The 23385-nt window shown below is 38.3% G+C and overlaps 1 protein-coding gene across 1 annotated transcript; it reads left to right on the top strand.

The window, feature by feature from the left end:
• Positions 1-16: 16 nt before the first annotated feature.
• LOC126175545 (transmembrane protein 170A) lies at positions 17-23385 on the top strand. The gene is made up of 3 exons (XM_049922389.1): positions 17-457; positions 537-642; positions 21176-23385. Exons 1-3 carry the CDS (start codon positions 373-375, stop codon positions 21369-21371), a joined length of 387 nt encoding a protein of 128 aa, XP_049778346.1. The 5' UTR covers positions 17-372; the 3' UTR covers positions 21372-23385.

The following is a 23385-nucleotide window of genomic DNA, read 5'->3' as shown; positions in this document are numbered from 1 at the left end:
TCCGTATGTAAATAGTCATCATGATCTCCCGTTTCAAAAGGTACTGGCATTATCATTTACCGAGGGTTCTACGGCAGAGACCCGATGTCATGTTTTCCTTTGATAGTTAAACTTGCCGGACTTTCAACAACAAAACAATTTGAATAGCAGAAAGTAAATAATTCTGGAAGAATACTGTGCTCATTTTCATGCGCTAGTAGCGAGGGGGCGAGGTGGTCAAGGTCGAAAATTAATGTTCAGGAGCAACAGATTTCAGGCTTTTTCAAACTCTATTCGACCTTTATTATAATGGAACAACTAGAAATAACTTTATACGACACTTGAAGTTTAAGAGAAAGAGAATTGTTTGGATAAGCAATTCATCACTTCATAATGTCAACGGAGTCACAAATTCCAGAGGTTGATAGTGGTGCTACTATAAGTCTCGCCCAAAATGATCCACTGAACACTTTTGCTGGTAAGAGCCAAATATACCTCTACTCATTTTCTGAAGCCACTGGTAAGAAGACATAGGTAATCGTTATGCTTGTTTCCAGAAATGTGGTACCATGTGTTCCTCTGGGCACTTCTCTCTTCAGTCTTCGTCCATGCAGTTGCTGCAGCTATAGCATTTGCAACACTCAGGAAACACATTTATGGCAAGTAAGTTTGCTATCGTTTTACAAAACCCTAGAAGTCAATGCTGTTGGTGTTGTGTTGATGACTTATATAACTGTTGTGTATTGTTACTTGCAGAATACATGCCGTGATGTATTTTATCACATACCCTCACAAAATAACATAACACTATGATGAAATAATATGTCATTCCCTGGAAGTGGAACATTTTTAAGTAATTAGCGGGAACTAATGACGAATGTATTTTTATTTGGAGGAATAATGTTGGGTGAAGTGATGTGAATATAAGAGATACAAGGAAGATATTACACGGAGGAGGCAGGAGATTTAATTTTGCAATAAGAAATTGTCGAAGTAGTCAGCCACTTTTAATGTAAAGCAAAGCAATCATTAGCCATGTGTTAGGTTTGGATGTGTGTGACTTAATGTTTTGATGAACTTATCCTGTGTTCTAGACTCCCTAGTTCTTCTTTGATAAAACTTGTTGGTAGTTGGCAAGGGCCAATATTACACCGCTGTGGTACTATATAGTTCCATTACAACTAGTAGTTGTTGGACGTTTTCTTTCAATATGTTTGAAGGAATTCTTCGCTCTTCACGTGAGTTTTTACCAACTCCTCAGAGAAAGTTTGTTATTATGTAAAGCAATGAAAATAATTAATATCTTCAAATGCTACTTTTGAGAACTGGACATATTTTGTAAGTCACTTTACTGCAGTTGAGCATGATGGTAAGGCTCTTAGATGAAACTTGTAAAGATCAGTTACTTCGTAGTCTTTTCTATGCTTTTGTACTGATGCTTGGTCCGAAACAAAACATAATTACTACTGTTCATGCAAACTAAGTTGACGCTTGGTACAGTGACTGACAGGAGTGACAGTAAATGAGAAATGCATTTACCATTTTTCCCATTAGCCACTGTGCAGGGTGTCAACTTAGTTTGTGTGAACAGTCTGCTTTGACCAAGGATGTCACCAATATGGTGGAAACTATCATTCACAACTACTCCAATATCACGACTATGACATCATTACGTAAACATGACAACAAACACAAAAATAGATCGAAAAACCATCAAACACATATTTCTCCAAAAATACGAGGGCGAGTCAAATGAAAACCTTAAATATTTTTTAAAATATTATTTATTGTGCAGAAGTGGTACAAAGCTGTATCACTTTTCAACATAATCTCCCCCACACTCAATGCAAGTCCTCCAGCACTTACAAAGTGCATAAATTCCTTTAGAAAAAAATTCTTTTGGTAGTCCATGCAACCACTCATGCACCGCATGGTGTACCTCTTCATCAGAACTGAACTTCTTTCCTCCCATTGCTGCTTTGAGTGGTCCAAACATATAGAAATCACTTGGGGCAAGGTCTGGTGAGTATGGTGGATGAGGAAGACACTCAAAATGCAGGTCTGTGATTGTTGCAACTGTTGTACGGGCAGTGTGGGGCCTTGCATTGTCATGTTGCAAAAGACACCTGCTGATAGCAATCCATGTCGCTTTGATTTGATTGCAGGCCACAGATGATTTTTTAGGATATCCTTGTATGATGCACTGGTGACAGAGGTCCCTCTAGGCATGTGTGGTTCCAAAATGACGCCTTTTTCATTCCAAAAGTGTGTCAGCATAGCCTACTCTGCCGATGGTTCTGTTCGTAACTTCTTTGGCTTTGGTGATGAGGAATGACGCCACTCATTGCTCGCTCTCTTCATTTCCGGTTGGTGGAAGTGAACCCAGGTTTCATCCCCAGTAACAATTCGTGCAAGAAAGCCATCACCTTCTCAATCAAAGTGCCGAAGTAGTTCTTCACAAGCATCAACACATCGTTCTCTCGTTTCAGGACTCAGCTGCCATGGCACCCATCTTGCAGACACTTTGTGAAACTGGAGCACATCATGCACGATGTGGTGTGCTGACCCATGACTAATCTGTAAACGTGCTGTAATGTCATTCAGTGTCATTTGGCGGTTTTCCTTCACTATGGCTTCAACTGCTGCAATGTTCTGTGGAGTCACAACTTGTTGTGCCTGACCTGAACGAGGAGCATCTTCCACTGAAGTCACACTATTTGCGAACTTCCTGCTCCATTCGTAGACTTGCTGCTGTGACAAACATGCATCACCGTACTGAACCTTCATTCGTTGATGAATTTCAATAGGTTTCACACCTTCACTACGCAAAAACCGAATAACAGAACGCCATGTGACGGTATGTGTACATCTGCACTATGCTGCCACCCACAGGCCATTCTGCATGCTGTTTGTAGCACGCTTACCGACTTATAGGATAACGGCGCAAAATTTCAATTTGTTTTTACAAATTTAAGATTTTCATTTGACCCACCCTCTTATAATGAAACTAATGGGACGAGCAAGGGAAATTTGGGGTTTTTGGGTGGGGACAAACTAAAAATTAACACATGCCACTAAACCAAACGATAAAATAAAATGATCACAACCTTCCCAAAATCAACCAAAAACAATATCCTCTGGAATCGAACACTTCCCTTGACTTATGTGTCAACAGAAACTACCGATACCAAATCATGAAACCCAAAACTACAACCACATCCACCATCATCACTACCTCAAAAAACACAAACCAACAAAATTGGAATCAAACACTTCCCTTGACCTATGTAGGTCAACAGCAACTATCGATACCACACTATAAATCTCAAAACCTTCACCACCACCACCACCACAGTTAATAGTACCATAAAAAAAGCCGTAGAAAATCAAAATTGGAATTGAACACTTCCCTTGACCTGTTATTCTTACATCTCCACATATAGCTGTCCCTGGTCTGAGACACTGGGACTTTAGTAAGCCTCATTTCTTCACGACACACTGAACACTTTACGACTTCATCCAAAAATCCGAATAGTTGAAGAAATTTCATTAGAGACAATGCACTGTCCCCAATCATCGCCGACAACCGAAAACTGTTGACCTTGTCAGTCATATCCATACCTACCAAAGACATAAACAAAGCAATTTACCAAAATTCACACATGAAAAACAGAAAAAAATTACAATAATGTCAACATAACAAAACCAAAATTGTTAACTCACTGAAAAATATTCCGCTGAAAGCACAGTCACTACTGATACCACACACGTGCAATACTACCACACAAATGAACCCCATATTCCACATAACACGCTACCCATAAACACACCAACAGAGAGAACCACTGACCTCAACAATACGCCACCTATAAACACGCCACACACGCAAACTAAACCAAAAACATCACCTAACACACAACACATAAACACACCACCAGAGATCACCTTCGATCACATCAAAACGTCACCTAAAAACACGCCACCCTCACAAACTAAATTCCACACCGTCATGACGTCACATACAACAGCCGCCTTACGTCACGGGTCAAAGCAAACGGGTGGAATCGGATGCTTCCGTTGACCCCAGAAAATAGTCAAATATAAAGGTACACGTTTTCAACAACTTATCAGAACACTACTTTCTTATGGATAATGCAGTGAAGCTTAAGACTGAATTAAAGAACTTTCAACTTGGAAACTCCTTTCGCGTGTAGAGGAGTCTCTTTCAGAACTCTTTAAATTTACTTTTGTTAGTTAATGTGTAATTAAAATTGGCACTGTAATACAGTAGTGTCATTTCATAGTGTTGCACTTAAATTAAATCTACATCTTTGACTTTTTTCCTCATCGCAGACCTGTCTCCTTGTAGCCCGTGTGACAGGTGTAATGTACAAATATACTATAAAGTGCTGGCAGAATGTAAGTAATTTAGAAATAAAGGAGACCATCCAGTAGATATCAGAAGCATCGAGCCACTGTGACACACACAAATTTTCATTTGTGTGCCTGTTCATGACTCAACACTTATGCAGTTCAGTGAGTGGTCTCCTCTACTCTTAAATTATTTCCGTAGTGTAATGTGTGTTTGACACATAGCTACTCTTGGTTGTATTGGGGGTGGTATGACCTGACCTGAAAACTAATATACCCAACCAGTTATAAGGGGATCTACAGTTAATTTTATAATCAGAATCAAGGCATAACTTCTCATGTTTCATATAGTCATAGCATTGGCAGAGATGAAGAACACTAAAATGTCAAGAAAAAACTCTTGGACCTGTCTGATGTCAAGTACCAACTATTTTTATTTGCATCTCAGTACGTCAATCATATTCCATGAATCCCATGTAGGACAGTTCCAACAATAGCACCCAGCAATAGTCAACAGGTGCAAATAGCAGTCCTATAACATTTCATCAGGTCTGTGAGATGACAAAGTTGGAGAACTGTTTCTTCACAGTACTTGGTATTGCAGGAGATTCAGAAGTGATACTTTTAATATCAACATAGAATGTGCTACAACATTGAAAGTAACTGGTGTTGAGTGTAAAGTAACTGGTGTTGAGTGTGCACGCTGACCGACATTTACTGTATTCTTGTTTAAGTAACTCTCCAGTAACCCAATAAACCTTGGTATAGCATGTGCGATGAGAGGTATGATGCCAGAGCAAATAGAAATCACAGTTGTCCAGGCTCATTTGTCCATACAGTATGCTGGGGAATTTCCGTGTTCAGTGTTTGAGACAATAGTGTTCCTTGTTTGTGATTTTCATAGGCCGTGTGTTCGCTTGAGCTATTGCCAATGGAGGTGATGATCCATATTACAGTGGCAAAGAGTGCTCTTTGCTTCCTTGTATGTCTCAATTTTCTGTCAGTAGATATCTGCAGGTAGCAGTAGTTGTCTTTGTTAACTACTTTGGCAACTGTCTTTACCATAAAAAGAATTTATTGTCATGAATTCTACCACAGATAAATGTTTGATGCTCTAAGTCCACATATATACTCTGAAAGCCCCTGTACAATGTGTGGTGGAGGGTTCATTCTTCAGCTGAGGATGGGTTGGTCAATGCCATTGATGTTTTTGTACTTATGTAACATTTTTGGATTCCTTGCGAAACAGGTTGGAAGGTGGGTGATAGGTGGTCAATAGAAGTTTGCGATACCTCCTGTCTGCTTTGCACAGTAATGTAACTGGTCTGCTTTGCACAGTAATGTAACTGTATTGTTTTACGTGACATCATGAAGGTGAGTTGTGTTTGAAATGGATTGTGTGTGCAGAGCCCAGGTTTGAATATGCTGTGGTACTATGTAGTGTGGGATGGTTAAGTTTCTAAAGTGTTTGTGACTGATGTTAGTGATTCCTTGGACTCCATGAGTGCTGCTTGTGGGAATAATATTGGGAAAGTTTCTGGTGGTTTGTTAGTGAGTTATTTTGATGGGTAATAGATTCATTTTCAGGCTTGGAATTATTAGTGCACAATATTGTTTACAGTTGGAGATTTCATTTTGTGTGCTATTTTTTGTTAGTTATGGATATAGCTGCTGGTAAACCTTTCAGGATGTGAGGTCATGGTCCAAGAAACTTCCATTTCTGATGTTTCGTCCAGGACTGTGCTCGACATCTTCAGAGGTATTCCTCCACTGAGTCTTGCCGACTGACTGGTCGGATATCCGAGAGCGACATATATACTGTAGGAAAGGGGGCATGGTCGAAGTAACACATGATAAGCAGAGATAATTCTTGTCAAAGATAAAACTTAACTATCGCTTGTCATCTTGTCAAAGATAAAATTGTCTGGAGATTCTGCGGAGCTACTGTCCGTATGTCGCTAAGTTTCATTGCCTCCTCTTTTCTGTTAAAATTATCCGGATGCTTATAAAAGTCAGTGGCTTCTCTGCATAGTCATGGATAACAATTTGACTTTGTAGATAAAATTTCTGTTTCAGAAAACTTCACTTTGCGGTTTCCTGACTGAAGAGCATGCTCTGCTACAGCTGATCTCTCCATTTTTCCTAGTTGACAAAGACTTTTGTGCTCTTTTAGCTGTGTATTTATCCTCTTGGTAATTCCAAGATAAACTTTACCACATGTACACACATTTTCGTATACACCACAGGTCGACAGAGGAGGGCATTTATCTTACACAGATCAAAGTACTTGACTTATTTTCTTTGTTGGTCTAAAGACCGGTCTCATGTCATGTTTCTCCTAAAATCTTACCGATCTGATCCATTACTTTTTTAATAAAAGAGAGAGTAACTGTATTTTTCCATCGTCGTGGTTTATCCTTGTTTTTAGTCTTCTGTTCCTTTGTCATAAAATACTCTTTACCTCTTTCCCTGAGTAGCCATTTTTCTCAAAGGCTTGCTTCAAATGTTTTATTTCAGCATCCAGGTGTTCCGATGTGCATATCTGTTCAGCTCTATTGACAAGACTTTTAATGACACCTCTCTCTTGTTGTGGATGGTGATTGGAGTTTTTATGCAAATATCTGTCGGTATGTGTTACTTTCCAAAAAACTTTGTTCCAAAGTTATGAGACGATCTGAAGTTTGGAACATAAATTCTTTCGGAAAGTAACACATACTGACAGATGTTTGCATAAAAACTCCAATCACCATCCACAACAAAATAGAGGTGTGATTAAAAGTCTTCTCGATAGAGCTGAACAGATATGCACATCAAAACACCTGGATGCTGAAACAAAACATTTAAAGGAAGCCTTTGAGAAAAATGGCTACTCAGGGAAAGAGGTAAAGAGAATTTTATGGCCAAGGAACAGAAGACCGAAGGACAAGGATGAACCACGACAACAGAAAAATACAGTTTCTCTCCTTTTTATTAAAAAAGTAATGGATCAGATCGGTAAGATTTTACAGAAACTTGACATAGACTGGTCTTTAGACCAACAAAGAAAATAAGTAAAGTACTCTGACCTGTGAAAGATAAACACCCTCCTCTGTCGACATGTGGTGTATGCAAAATTCAGTGTACGTGTGGTAAAGTTTATATTGGAACTACCAAGAGGCGTAAATACATGGCTAAAAGAGCACAAAAGTCTTCGCCGACTAGGAAAAATAGAGAGATCTGCTGTAGTAGAGCATGCTCTTCAGTCAGGAAACCACAAAGTGAAGTTTTCTGAAACGGAAATTTTATCTACAAAGTCAAATTGTTATCCATGACTATGCAGAGCAGAGAAGCCATTGACTTTTATAAGCATCAGGATAATTTTAACAGAAAAGAGGAGGCAATGAAACTTCGCGACATATGGACAGTAACTCTGCAGAATTGCTAGACAATTTTATCTTTGACAAGATGACTGTCGATAGTTGAGTTTTATCTTTGATAAGGATTATCTCTGCTTATCATGTGTTACTTCAACCATGCCCCCTTTCCTACAGTATATATGTCGCTCTCAGACGTCTGACCAGTCAGTCGGCAAGACTCAGCGGAGGAGTGCCTCTGAAGATGTCCAGTGAGATCCTGGATGAAACGTCAGAAACGGAAAGTTTCTTGGACCACGACCTCACATGCCGGAAGGGTTACCAGCAGCTATGTCATTCGGTCATGAATGCCTTCATTCTGTGATCAGTTATGGATATGACAGTGATGTTCTCAAGTAGGTTCCTGCAAGCTGCAATGAAGGGATGTGTTGACCATGATTAAATTCCTACGGTTACTTGGTTTAATTGCCAATTACATGTAGTGTCACATTTGAGGAGAAGGTAGGAGATTGCTGCATCTTGGGCCAGCATAAGTGGTGTTGCCTGCAGAACAGTGTATGGCTTTAAATCCACAGGAACTCCTGGTTTGAGGATTCTGGGCTGTCCATTCGGGAGATTCTGTTGATGACACATTATTTCTGTTATTGCTAGATAGACGAATTTGCATGCTGGCTTACTTTGGTTGGTAAGTATGTATGTTTATATGTTCAATCAGGTGTTTCTTGTATATCGAAAAGGTGTTAATGCAATTTTTTATGTATTTTTGTGTTGTGCCCATAGTAGTTGGTAATTATATTGGATAGAGATTCGTAGGTATCGTGGAGTTTATTTAACCTACATTGGTGCAGCTAGTTTTTCAATATTAGTTAGGTGCGTGGGTTTTGGTTTTGTGATACAATGGACTTCAGTTCAGTTACGTAGGTCAAGTTATGTGTTTGTTACTGTTTGGTTTTGAGGTATTGTTGGTTTTGATTGAGCTATAGAGATAAAGTGAAATTCCTGGCACCGGTTTCGGAGCTACAGTATGTGCGCGTTTTGTGTGTTATGTACAACTTTGGACTCAACGGCATAGAGGAGTGGGCTACAGAGTGGTGCACCAACTGTTGTTGTTGTAAGGCTGGGCAAAGCAGAAATGGCTAGCGAACAAAATAACACAACCAACAGGTGATTTATTTAATAACTTGTATTTCTCCAAGCATATGAAGACTCATTAAAAATATGGCAGCAGTAGAGAGAGTTCAGCTGTCACAGTGTTATCTAGGATAAGGCTCACTGTAGTAAAGCATGAACGATTGAGTCTTGAGATACATTTAGGTAGTGTTTGCATAGCGAAGTGGCTCCAAGCACGAGTGGGCTGAGGGCCTGCCGCTGGTCGTCCCATATTGTGGCAGCAGAGGGCGCTCGAAGTACAGAGCTCTGAGGTGTGACTCAGCAGACATGCACCATTGGGTCCACCAGATCCTCCGGGACTGCTACCGGTGTCAGACGGAAACTTGCCGTTCCATTACCAACTGTAGAATAGCAGAGGGATGGTATCTATGTGTGATCCCACATTGTGGATTTGTGGTCTTTATTTGAGCTGTGTAGATCACATGAAATTTCCGGTATTTCTTCTTATTCTCTCCCCCCTCCTCCTCCTCCAGATACCAGTTTTCTTAAATATCACTTTGTTTAAACTTTTTTGCTTGATTTTTGCATTGATATTTGTTTTTGTATGTCTTCATTATTAGGATTGTCATATTTAGTTTTTCCCCGTCCAAAACTCCCATCCCCATGGTTGCCCTGTTAGTTTCATGTTAGTTCTGCAGTTAAATGTTGTTCATATTATTTGTCTCTTTTCATGTATGAATGAATGATGTCATGGCTGCCATATTGTATAAGCTTGAAATAGGGATGTCTGCCATTTTGATGACGTCACGGGTCCAGACCAAGGCCTGGTACCATGAACTTCAGTTATACCAAAGAAAGGTGCTGTCTGATGTGAAGCTGTGAGGAGAGGTTGAGAGTTGCGCCTGGATAAACTGAACCAGTATGAACATTGCCGACGAAAGGTGAGGTTCCGTGTTACCGTCCCAGCACAGCGCGCAGTTTCAATCTGCCCGTAAGTTTCGACATAGATGTTGTTGCTCATTCCCTTTTTTCAGTGTTACGTTGACAATGACACTAGAGTTGTATCTGTGTTCCGCATTCTCAGGCACATCTTGGACTGTTTTGTAGTCTATTTCTCTTGCAGAGATTACTGATTGTGACAGTTTTTCTGGTTACCCACTTTGAAGTGTAAGCCAACAGAATAGAGGAAAGGTCTAGACAAAAGGTGAACATATTTTGTGCAGTTTTTTAGTCTACAGGGATCAGTTTGAGCCTTTGATATTACCTGTCGGCTTTTGAGCCTTGACATCATAAGTTTGTGGATTGTTGGTTTGATTTGTTGGAGATTGCTAGTCGCATTAGTTTATGCTGTGTTTGTAGTCTGTATAGGGTTTGTGGAGAATGGTGTGATTTGTGCTGGTGAAGGCATGCGAGGTAAGTACATGTTACCTCTAGTTTGTGCTCTAGCCTGGTTTGCTTTCTCTGTGCTTATGTGTTGCATAGTTTGAAATAGCTGTCAGTTAAGTTCAGTAGCTGTATGTTGTGACACAAAATGGAAGATTTACAGTCCATAGTTACTTTTCTCCAGAAGTTAAATGTGATCAGTAATTACTGCAAATGTCATATGTGTTCAGAACAAGAGGCTGACTAAATTATCTACCAGTCGTTCTTCTGATGGATATATGTGGAGATGTCGACGTGGTTATTTGTGGTAGTCAGTCAGCGAAGTGGTTTTGTTTGAATGATTCAGCTTAGTTTGTCAGTTGCAGTTATATTAACATATTATTTTTTTATGTATGTACTGTCAGATATGCTGTGCATGAAACAGATGTCTGTGAACATACCATGATTGATTGGTTTTCATTTTGTGATGTAGTATGTGGGAAAGGTAAGGTTTACACTGGGTTTGTTTTGTGCATGACATTGGCTTTTGCTTCTCTTTTGTGATTCTAGAAGGTTTTTGTTGTTTTAAATTGATTTTGAAGAGGGATGGCTTTTTTAATCTTACCTAATAAGTTGACTTTTCATTTTTGTTTAATTGCTATGATAGTTTACTATCTGTATTGATATCTGTTTTTGGGCTTTCCTGTCGAGCTATATAGGTGAAGTGATGTTTTCGGAACTGCATTTTGTTAATTGCTATGTCTTTTTGCTGTTTATGTGTGTATTGGTTTTCTTTATTTTTATCAGTCTTTTGGGTTGAGCTGTATAGATCAGGTGATGTTTTCGATACCAATTGCAGTTAGTTTGCAGTTTTTATTGTGTCTGATACCAATTGTTGTATCATGCTTTTTTTGTTGCTTTTGTGTTAAGATTTTCATTTATTGTGGTTCTTATTTAGATTTTATTTTGTGCCTACCCAAAACCCACAATTTTCCACTGTTGCTCTGTTAGGTCCAACATTTATTGCATGACTCCATAATTGATGATTTTTTGTTTTATCGAGGGCTTCAGTTTATCTGATACTTCGTACAAGATAGCTGTTCACTACCATATCCTCAATCACTGACCAGAGCTCTCACTTGTAAAGATATGGGAATGTCAGCAAGATTCTCCCTTGGGACAGGAGGGTTGAGGACATGTCAATAAAAGTGGCTTTCTAAGTGGCTCCTGCACTTTGCCATAGAATGACAATTAAGATACTCGTTGAATTTCTGCAGCAAGACAAAACCATTACTTGGATAAGTAGCCAGTAATAATTGTCAGTGAAATTTGCTTAGAAAGCCAACATTCTTTTATTGTATTCCAAATTACATTTTTATCCCAATCTGTTGTTCTGATTTTTGTTTTTGTAATTTTTCATTTTAAATACTGATGTCCCAATTTTACAACTCACAAGGTGAATCCAGTGAAAATCTTTTTAAGAATTATTTGTTGTGTGTACATCACAAAACTACCATCACTTTTATACATAACCTACAAAGTTTTTGAATGCCCTTGGAGTAGAATTCATTTAGGAGACACTGCAACTATTTGTGCACTGTATGGTGCACAACTACATTGAACACAACTACTGATAGCCCAATGTTTCTTTTAGTTGTGGAAATATATGTAAATAATTCTCGTAAAGATCTAGTGCATATAACAAATGGGAAAGACAAACTTCAGATATCATCAAGTAGGCTGTGAAATTGGAGAACTTTCTGGATAATGTGGTGTGCTCATCCATGACTTACGTTTACAGTTCATTCAGTGTCATAACTTGCATCTACATATATGCTCTGTAAACCAATATGAGATGCCTGGTAGAGGGTACATTCAGTGGCAATAGGCAGTTTTTCCATTGTAATGTCGTCAACAGCTGTGGTGTTTCCTAGAGTTACGATGTGATGCCTGATCCAGGTGAGGACGTCAGCCATGGATATTTTAGTGTTTCAGACTTGTGGCTTTATTCATAGCATTGCTGAATCAGACATGCATCACCATACTGGAATAACATTCTACATTGAATTTAAATAGATTTGTCTTCACAATGCAGGAACCAGATAACAAAACATTGTTCATCGCCGGTGCAAGTGTCTAGTAGGGGGCAGCAGCTTGTACAATGTTCTTGTTTGGTGTTCAAGCACCTGCAAGATTCTGCCACCTAGTGAACAAGTGACAGACTGATAGGAATTTGCTTACCAAGTGGCAGACTACTGGTGCCGTTTTGCTTAATAAATTCCACAATAGCTGTCTTGTCCTAATTTTTGTAGTGTAAGAAGTTGTACAGAGTGGTAAATTGACAAATGGAGTATCAAATTGATGGGTGTGAGGTCTAGTTTTGGAGTGGAGAGGGTGGTGAGGAGGGGGGTGGGTGGATTAATAGCTTTGAAAAAATCAGGGTAATTAAGAAAAACTTAATTAGTGATTTGAGGGGAAAATTGAAATATTTCATGAAACAGCTGAAATGAAGTATCAAAGTTCATCTCTTAAAGGCCTAGCTAATTTGCACATAAAAAGTTATATTGGTGTGATATTTAATTGTGGAGTACTAAGTCCAGCACATTTTGAAGACAGAAGGCACTAGGAAAACAAATGAAATTTCAATAAGAACAATTTTTTTGAGCAAAACTTGAAAATAAAAAAGTTTGTCATACATTGTGTGAAATGATTTGTCTAAAAAGAAATAAACTAGATTAGGGAAGATGTCAGATGCTTTTGAATGATGCCCAAAATCATGTACAGCAAATGAGGTGCATCAAATGTTTCTTTATTTTATTTCTTACTTTTAGACAAATCATTTCACAAAACATTTGACCATTTTGATCCTCTTTTTCTTTCACACACACACACACACACACACACACACACACACACACACACACACACACACACATATTTGTGGTTTTCATTTGGATCAAGCATATATTTACACTGACAATGAGATGTCCCCAGCAGTAGACAGTAGGATTGATAGTTTGAAAATGTCCAAGTGACGTTAATGCTCCTGGTATCACACCCTGCAGCCATTCAGCCTGGTGGGCCATCATTTGCAAATAGCCATTGGGGAAAAGAAATTGGAGTTTCGTATGATGCTCCGGAGCTTAAAAAAAAAATACAGATTGCAGTTGCAGTCAAGTCTCCGAAGGAAGCACTCGAGAATCCACAACATCCAGAAGCAGATGCACCCAGTATGACAATATCAGTAATTTTTGAGAGGTGCATATGGGGCCTGAAGATGGCATATTGAGTTGTTGAAAATGGTAACGAAAACAAAATAAATTAACTTCTCAATTTGAATGGCTGTTTGGTGAATTTGTGTAGAAAAATATGGATTGTTTGCGTAGTGTAATGGTCACAGCAAAGGCCTCCTGATCAGGAGGTTAAGGGTTTGAATCTCATCAGAGGCTTTGAATTTTTTTGTAATCTTTATGAAAATGACTTAGACCTTCAGTTAATTCTAATTTCAGAAGGCTGTGTGTAGTAACTCTGCTTAAGCTGCACTGTTATTTATAGTATTTCCATTGCTATCATGCAGAGAAGGCATTGATTGTGTGTTGTAACTACCATACTTTATTTACAAACCAATTTCTACCAAGTTTTGAGACAGGGTTTTGTTATAGAAATTATTATAAGCACCTCACATTGGAGACCGCACAAAATTTTGACCTGTAAAAATCTACCAATCTTTGGGGATTTTGCGATCGTTTAATTCCCCCCCCCCCCCCCCCCCCCCCCTCTCTCTCTGTAAGTGTTCAGACGTGTTGTGTATCGTGGAGGATCAGCTCCATCGTTTGTTAATTTATTTGACATAAATTTCTCAAGTGCTGTCAATAGTATTTCTTTGAATTCAAACCACGTGTGTTCTACACTTACATTGTAATGTGGGAGGAGTGGAAATTTTGTATAAGGAAGGCACCAAGCAGAATTGTTATCTGCCTTTTGGAATAAATATATTTTTTGTTTATTTTTTGTGTGATCTGGGAGTTACAGTATTTCAGTCTTGCTATTACAACTGTGTGTTCACTAATCCCTGTATCCATTTTTATGCTCGTTATTTCCTCAGGATTATCCGTTGCTAAGAGGTTTAGTGTGTTTTCAAAACCATTTACTATTTGAATCGGCTCATGAACTAATTGTTCAAAATAATTTTCAGAGAATGTGTTTAGCACAATTTCGGTTGATGTTTTATGCATACCTCCAGATTTAAACATGTTTTTTTTGCCAACATATCAAGGGTAAATTGAAGTCACCACCAGTTATATGAATCGGGTACATGTTTGAAATTAGACTCAAGTTTTCTTTGAATCATGCAGCAGTCATATTATCTGAGTTTGGAGGTCAGTAAAACAATCCTGTTATTACTTTATTCCAACTGTCACGAATGAACTCTAACCCACAGGAATTATGTACTTCAATTTCAGTACAAAATAAACCACTCACTGTTTTAATGTTTTCTTTGTGGACAGTGAGAGATCATTCTAATATATAACACAGATTTTAAATCACATTGTATTGTAAGAGTTCCAGATAACAACAGTTATAATAATTGTGTTATTGGTACGCCTATTACCTAATTACTTCCTGGCCATGCGCATCATTGCCTTCCCATAAAGATTACCAACTTCACACAAGGCTCGCTGGTGTTGCAGTCACAAATCTGAAGACTGGTTTGATTCAGCTTTCCACATTACCATATCCTGTGTGAGCTGTTTCATTTCTTTATATTGCAGCTTACATTCATTCCAGCTTGCTAACTGCATTCAAGGCTTGTTCTCCCTTTACAGTTTTTAACTCACCCCCCCCCCCCCCCCCCACATACACGCACACACAAAACTTCCATCTGTTATCAAAATAACTTTTCCTTGGTGTCTCAGAATGTGTCCTATCAACCAATCTCTTCATTTAACCAATTTGTGCCTTGAGGCTCTTCTCTCTCTGATTTGATTCAATATCACGTCATTAGTTACTCAACTGACCCATCTAATCTTCTGCATTCTTCTGTTGCAGCACTTCTGAAAAGTTCTTTTGTTCTCATCTACTGTTCACCCTCCACATTTCTCTGTCACATAATGCCACAGTCTTTACAGACTTTCTCATTGGTTTCCATTACTGCTTATTTATTGTACAGATTGAATAACGTGGGAGATAGATTACCCTACAACCCTGTTTTCCTCCCTTCTCATGTACTGCTTACCTTTCATGCTTTCTTGTTTGACATCTGTAACTACAGGCTGTTTTTTTTTACAAGTTTTTGGTAACTTTTGCCATCCTATAGCTTCAGAATTTTAAGAGTTTACTCCAACTTGCATTGCTGGTTCGGAACCTATAAAAACTGTAAGTGTACATTTGCCTTTCTTCAGTCTGTCTTCTAAGATAAGTTGAAAATACAATATTGCTTCATGTGTTCCTAAAGTTCTCAGAACTTATCCTCAGTTCTTCCCCCAGGTTGGGTTTTACTAGTTGTTCCTTCGTTTTGTCCATAATTCATGTTAGTATTTATCAAGTATGATGTATGGTACATTTATGAGGGTGTTACGGTAGGGAACTGTAGGTTATTCCTAGATTACATGTCTCTTATGTCCTGCAGACCAGATGGAACAATTTGGTCATGGTTAGTTTACCAACGATCTTTAATAATTCTGAGGGAATGTTACCAATTCTTGATGCTTTGTTTCCGCTTATGTCATTCAGTGCTCTGTCAAGTTTCTTGTGCAACGTTTTAAGCGCTGCCTCATTTTTATTCACTTCCTCTTCACTTTTTATACATATATCAAAATGAGTTTTGCATCACCTCAGTTCCCAGAACTCCTGAAGATAGATGTTGACTGTGGATATTGTATCACAGACACAGTCCCTTTGACAGTTCAAAGATGTCACTAAACCCACCCATAGATGTAAACAACCATGCATGAGCAGTGCCTATTAGATGGAGGGGGTCCGACAGCCGATCAGTTCCAATCATTCCACCAGGAAGAAGGTGCACGGCTCATGTTGTCTGTAGTTCAATCATGCCTAGGCAGTCAATACCGCAGTTCGATCACGTCCGCATTATTACTTTGTGCCAGGAAGGGTGCTCAACAAGGGAAGTGTCCAGGCGACTTGAAGTGAACCAAAACGATGCTATTTGGACATGGAGGAGATAGAGAGACAGGAGCTGTCAATGACATGCATTGCTCAGGCCGCCCAAGGGCTAATAGTGCAGTGGATGACCTCTGCCTATGGATTATGGCTTGGAGGAACCCTGACAGCAGTGCCACCATGTTGAATAATGCTTTTTGTGCAGCCACAGAACATCGTGTTATGACTCAAACTGTGCGCAATAGGTTGCATGATGCGCAGCTTCACTCCTGACATCCATGGCGAGGTCCATCTTTGCAACCACGACATCATACAGCACGGTACAGATGGGCCCAACAACATGCCGAATGGACCACTCAGGTTTGGCATCGCATTCTCTTCACTGATGAGTGTCGCATATGCCTTCAACCAGTCGTCGGAGACGTGTTTGGAGGCAATGCGGTCAGGCTGAATGCCTTAGACACACTGTCCAGCAAGTGCAGGAAGGTAGAGGTTCCCTGCTGTTTTGGGGTGGCATTATGTGGGGCCGATGTATGCCGCTGGTGGTCATGGATGGTGCCGTAACGGCTGTACAATACATGAATGCAATCCTCCGACCGACAGTGTAACCATATTGGCAGCATATTTGCGAGGCATTCCTCTTCATGGATCACAGTTCGCACCCCAATATTGCACGTCTTGTGAATGACTTCCTTCAGGATAATGACACCGCTCGACTAGTGGCCAGCATGTTCTACAGGTATGAACCCTATTGAACATGTCTGGGATAGATTGAAAAGGGGTGTTTATGGATGGCGTGGCCTACCAACCACTCTGAGGGATCTACATCGAATCACTGTTGAGGAGTGGGATAATCTGGTCCAACTGTGCCTTGATGAACTTGTGGATAGTATGCCACAATGAATACAGGCATGCATCAATACAAAAGGACGTGCTACTGGGTATTAGAGTTACTGGTGTGTACAGCAATCTGGACCACCACCTCTGAAGGTCTCACTGTATGGTAATACAACATGCAATGTGTGGTTTTCATGAGCAATAAAAAGGGTGGAGATGATGCTTACGTTGATCTCTCTTCCAATTTTCTGTACAGGTTCTGGAACTCTCGGAAACCGAGGTGACGCAAAACTTTTTTTTATGTGTGTATAATCTTAAAGCTTCTTTGCTTTATATAGCCTTTCTATACATTCCCTTCCACTTTTCATTCCTCTCACCTTTGCTTCATACATGCAAACCATCTGAGCTTTTGATGTCATACAGATTCTTTTCTTTTCTGTGAAAGTCTGTATAACTTCCCTGTAAGTGACATACACCTTGCCTCTAATCCTGATGCTTATATAGCTGTTCTTACTTTGCAGTTCCTGTCAATCTCAGTTTTTAATGCATCTATAATGCAGTTTTTCTGTTTCATTTGCTGTGTTGTTATGTTATTTTCCTTTTTTCAGTCAATTTGAATGTATGTTGGGCCGTCAAAGTACAGGGTGCGTCAAAAAAATGTATACACACTTTGAAGCGTCATAGAAAATTTATTTCCCATTCTACAGTGTTAAATTTCTGGAAATGGAAAGCTTAAAGTCCAGTTGGAAAAACAAATGTACTTTCCAAATGTGATTAATTTTCAAACTGGTGGCCTTCAGCATCAATACATTTCTGAGTACGAGTCACCACTGATTCCGTACATCGTACCAAAGTGTCCAATGAGATTTCTGCGCACACTGCCTGAATCTCATTCCAAAGTGTGCCCTCATACGTCCCTATGATAGTGCGGTGGGGCGCCATCTTGCTGGAAATAAAACTCATCATTACCGTATAATGCACGAATGGCAGGGAATATGGAGTCAGCAAGCATTATTAGGTATGTTTCTCCAGTAACAGTACCTTCAAAGCGGAAAGGCCCAATGAGCCCCTTGCAGACAAACCACACCACACATTTACACCAGGCAAATTTACAGTCTTTTCAACTGTAATGTGAGGATTATCTTCAGTCCAGTACCCACAATTGTGCCTCTTGACAGGTCCATTGAGTTTGAATTGGGCTTCATCTGACCAAATTATGCTACCCATAAATCCCGGTTCATGTCTCACCATCTCCTGAACCCATTCATAAAATTCTAACCTTCGATCTGGATTTTCATCACTTAGCTGTTGCACCAGCCTTGGAATGTACACACGAAACGTAACATTACTTTCTCACAGATATTTAACCTTGTAGAACAGGAAATAAATTGTCTATGACAGTTCAAAGTGTGTATACATTTTTTTTGGCGCACCCTGTATTTGAGGTTGGCTTTATCTTTTTGCATAGCTTTTATATCCACATCCACTTCCATACTCTGCCAACCAATGTAAATTGAATGTTAGAGGCTACTTCCTATTGTACCACATATAATGGTTTCTTCCCATTCCATGTCCGAAATATACTTATGGGAGCAACATGTAGAGGATTGTAATACATTCTTTGTTCTCTCTTAATACTGGAACTTGAAGATATGTAAGTAGGCTATTATGGGATAATTGACATTTATCTCCCAGCATCTGCCAATTCAGTCATTTCAGCTTTTTCATAATACTCTCTCATGATTCAAACAAATGTCTTACATTCAAGCTGTCCTCCTTTGTATATATTCATTATCTTGTCGTCTCTGTTTGTTAAGGGTCCCCGTACACTTGAGCAATATTGTAGAAGCAGTCTCCTTTGCAGGTTTATTCTAAGTGCAATCCCCTTTCTAAATGGATTCCATGAACCAATATCTGCCAGATACCTTACCCACAGTTGAGTCTATGTGATCATTCCAGTCCATACCCTGACAGATTATTACACCTAGGTGTTTTTGTAAGTTGGATTTATTCAGTTGGTGTCTCTTTGATGGTGTGGTCAAAGAATATTACTTTCTCCATTTTGTAAAGAACACATTTTACATTTCTGGGCATTTAAAGATAACTGCCAGTCTTCACTCCACTTTGATTGAATCTTATCAACATCTGAATGGATATTAGTGCAGACTCTTCAATTAATATATCATTGTAATTACTGCATCATCTGCAAAAAGTTTGACATACTGTTAATGTTGTCTTCCTCTCACTAAAATGTAACATTAACAGCTAATGTCCCAACACATTTCCATGGACCACACATGAAGTTACTTTTACGTCTGTAGATTATTCACTATACAGCATAAAATGTTATCTCCTTACTTCCAAGAAATCTGTAGTGTAGTCACAAATTTTGACCACTGCCATGTACGGTCATATTGTATTTTTGTTAGTAAAGGTTGGTACAGTAAGGATTCTGATGTTTTTTTTTTTCGAATTCAAGAAGCATTGTGTCCACGTTACTGCCTTGACCCATAGCTTTCAGGAGAACAAGAATAAGGTTCTGCATGACAGTTGTCTTCAGAATCTGTGCTGGTTGGCATGGAGGCAATCATCTGTTTAAGATATCTCATTACGTTTGAATTTACAACTTGTTCTTAGATTCTACAACAGCTGGATCACTTCTACTTGTCTGGTAGATGGGTTTGACATACACTTTCTTCCAGTCATTGGTCATGTTTTTGGGTTTGAGTGATTTATGTTACGTAATGGTTAAGAGTGGGGAAAACTCAGTTGCAAATTTTGTATAGAATTTGATAGGGGGTTCCATTGGGCACTTTGACCTTGTTCAATTTTAGTTACTCCAGATTTATTCAATGCCAGTGATACTAGTACCCATATCACTCATTTTGTCAAGATACAAGAATCAAACTTTGGCAGTACTTCTGGGTCCTTCTTTCCAAAGAAAACTTTGAAAATGCTTTTGCGTAATGATCCTTAGTTTTAGTTTCTGTGTCATCCATGAGGATCTAGACACTAACTTTGGTGTCACTGATAGCCCTTTTGTATGACAGGAATTGAGACAGGTCTTTAATAATATTCTGCTATGGTATTTATTCATTGGTTCATGCATTCCATATTTGACAACCCCCAAACACACATCATTCTCTCTCTCTCTCTCGCTCCTGTTTGTTTGTTTAACACCTATTGTGTTCCTGAAGTCTCTCTCTCTCTCTCTCTCTCTCTCTCTCTCTCTCTCTCTCGCTCCTGTTTGTTTCACACCTATTGTGCTCCTGAAGTCTTGTGTTTTGTTTTACACATATTGTACAGCAGTCACTGTTTCTTTATAAATTTTGTTACCTAGACTGTATACCACAGAGGTTCCCCCCTGCAGAGTTTAATGTTTTGACTTCCTCATTGAGATAACACTTCTGACTCTTTATTTAGTTTACATAATAAGTTAGCCTTTGTACTTCTTTTAGTTCATCCCCTGTTGCTTTCAGTACTTCCTTCAAAGTTTCCCATTGTAATTCATCCCCTTTTTCAGTCAGTTGTTGCCTCATGCTGTCTTAGAAACTCTGTGATCTCCATTTTTCATAGTATAATTTTGCTTTAGTTGAATTCCATTATTTATTTGACTTAAGATGGGGTAAAAATACTGTGTTTGAAATTATATGTCCGTAGTGTTATCCAGTAGTTCCATTCCTGCCTTGTAATTGTAACTGCCTCTTCAATTTGAGTTATCTTCATTTTTAAAGTGTAGTCTAGTTTCTACTAACATTTATCCAATATGACTAGGAAAATCTTCCAGCAGTATGACTAGGAAAATGTTACTTACATAAATTCAGCCTATTTTTAGAAGTATAGTGTTATAAACTTACTTAACGAGGTACGCAGTTATTGATTCAGTACTGATCTCTATCCATAATGGGAAGCCTTGAACTTGCTTTGATTTTGTTTTTTAGAAGTTTTATGTTGATTGTAATTCAACATATGACTCCTAACTGTAAGTGTGAAATTTAATTTATTGCATTGTGTGTAGCATACTAATCAACAGTATTTTTCAGGTTTTTCCCAGTCTTCATCCTAATCATGGGTGTCTTAGCACCTTTGACTTCAGGTGTGGTAAGTAGTGCTGCTGTGGCATTTGTGTACGACTCCTCTAATATGCCAATGCGGGCGTTATATGCATTGTTCTGGGGAGTTGGACAAACTGTTGTGGCAGCCTGCATTGGTCTCACTCGGATACTTGCAACATTATAACAGCCAACCATTAATCTCTATGTTCTTAAGCATGAAAAGCGAGCCATCTTCAACTGAAATATCAAAGCTTTAAGCTGCAACAGAGATTTATACTCCGTGTCCTTAAAATATGGTTAATTCAGAAGTTTCTGTCTCTCAGACTCTTGCTGCACTAGTAATCAGTGACAGTAAACAATGACGAAATTGCTGTTTTTATTCAATAGTTAATGTTATGTTTCTAAAATTAATTCTGTGTTGTAATCATTTGTGTGCTTGATGATTGCTCTAGTGATTATTCTCGGTAAAAGTGATTTGTTCTCCAATGTTAAGTAAATTAATTCTAAGAATTCTTCATAATTACACAATTTTAGTTCTCTCTGTGCTTTTTGATAATTCAGCCCAGTGAAATTTGACACTTCAGAGAAATACTGTATTCCTCCTCCTACTTCAAAAGTTGCTATCACAATATTTGCCTACTGTTATAAGCTTTTAATCCACGTGTTTGAAGACCTAACATCATTATTGTGACATACTGTTCTAAACAGATACTATTTGGCATTGATTATTGTGCTGGTTGTGTAGCATTAATAATTTATCTACATCTTACAGATGCAGTGTCTGTGATATGTGTGAAAAATTTTCTTTACTACTATTTTCTGGCAGGTGGTTTGAATAACAGAGATTGTACTTATTTTTCTGTTGTTGCCCCAGTAATGCCCATATTATTGCAACCTGGTCAGCATAGACATTAATCTTATTTTATATGAAAAAAGCATTTGTATAAATTTTATTGTACATATAGTGTATTTTGATTTAATTAGTACAAAAGCAACATCATTGCTACGTTAAAAAAAGGTTTTGCTATGCTGACAGTTCTGTTGTTGGTGGGAACCAAATGGTAAGCTGTGGGCTCATTGTGAGTGGTTGCGATTATAGTTGATCCCGCCGTTGCAGCAACCATATTTCAAAAGTTCCTCAGGAACCAGTTCACTGAATTTGAGATTATCTTCTCATCCCTAATAGTCCTATTATTTAATTACCTAATGGATATTAAAGCACAAAACATTATATATCTTCAACTTCCTGTAATTTAATAAGATTTTCTGGAAACGCAAATGAGTCATGTACTTACTGCAGCATTCACAATGGTTGCACAGAATTTCTTGTATATAATAATGAAAACAATGTAAATATATATTGTAAGCTGTACAGATACATATTGTACAATATATTTTTATGACTAAGAACAGTGGATCATATAAATGGATCACATTATCATGAATTTTTTACTTTGTAGTCAATGAGAATATGTAAATACATTTGTGTATATATTGCAGATTATGTAAGCACATCATTGCGAGATAAAGTGGTTTAATTTTATATATGGATCAGATGAAACATGTTTGTTGTGTTTGTCATATATTAGGTTAAGTTTTTACCTTTTTTCAGAGAGACTGCATTTTAGTCTGTACGTGATAGGCAGTAAATTTTCTGTATATAAAACTATTCTTTTTAAACCCATTTTTACGGCTGATTCATTATAAGAATTCAGTTGTATATATACATTATCTCACTCAAAAATGTTTGTAATATTGTTGTGTGTTTAATAAGTCAAAATGTGGTGATGAAGGATTGATCTCAGTCTTAAAGACTCATGTTGTTCACATGGTTTTCAAAGTATTTTAATTTTTTGAAGAAGTGTGTGTGTGTGTGTGTGTGTGTGTGTGTGTGTGTGTGTGTGTGTGTGTGTGTGTGTGTAAGGATTTACTGCAGGCTTCACTTTGTGCAGACTGAATAATGTATTGCTGTTTGTAAATTTTATAATAGATCCAGTATTATTAATAGCTTCCTGCTGTACAAGTCCTAAATGTTAAGCATAATTTTTGAATGGCATCCTTTGGTACCATACAAAAAGAAAACAAGTAAAAATTGTTTACCAATTTTTATAACTAAGAATGAGTCCAGCAGTTTAATATGTAGAAAATTGTTTGCACACTAGTTTTCAATATGATAAATATTGAGAATAAAATTTTGT

Source organism: Schistocerca cancellata, chromosome 3 (genome assembly GCF_023864275.1).
Source record: "Schistocerca cancellata isolate TAMUIC-IGC-003103 chromosome 3, iqSchCanc2.1, whole genome shotgun sequence".
In the NCBI taxonomy this organism is placed as follows: Eukaryota; Metazoa; Arthropoda; class Insecta; order Orthoptera; family Acrididae; genus Schistocerca; species Schistocerca cancellata.
Note: the sequence above shows the minus strand (reverse complement) of the source record. Positions and strands in the feature narration are given on the sequence as shown.

Excerpts from the sequence above, each read along its gene's own strand:
- LOC126175545 (XM_049922389.1), top strand. The coding sequence starts at position 373 with ATGTCAACGGAGTCACAAATTCCAGAGGTTGATAGTGGTGCTACTATA. Across the intron at positions 458-536 it reads TCCACTGAACACTTTTGCTG|AAATGTGGTACCATGTGTTC; the intron begins GTAAGAGCCAAA and ends GCTTGTTTCCAG. Across the intron at positions 643-21,175 it reads AGGAAACACATTTATGGCAA|GTTTTTCCCAGTCTTCATCC; the intron begins GTAAGTTTGCTA and ends AGTATTTTTCAG.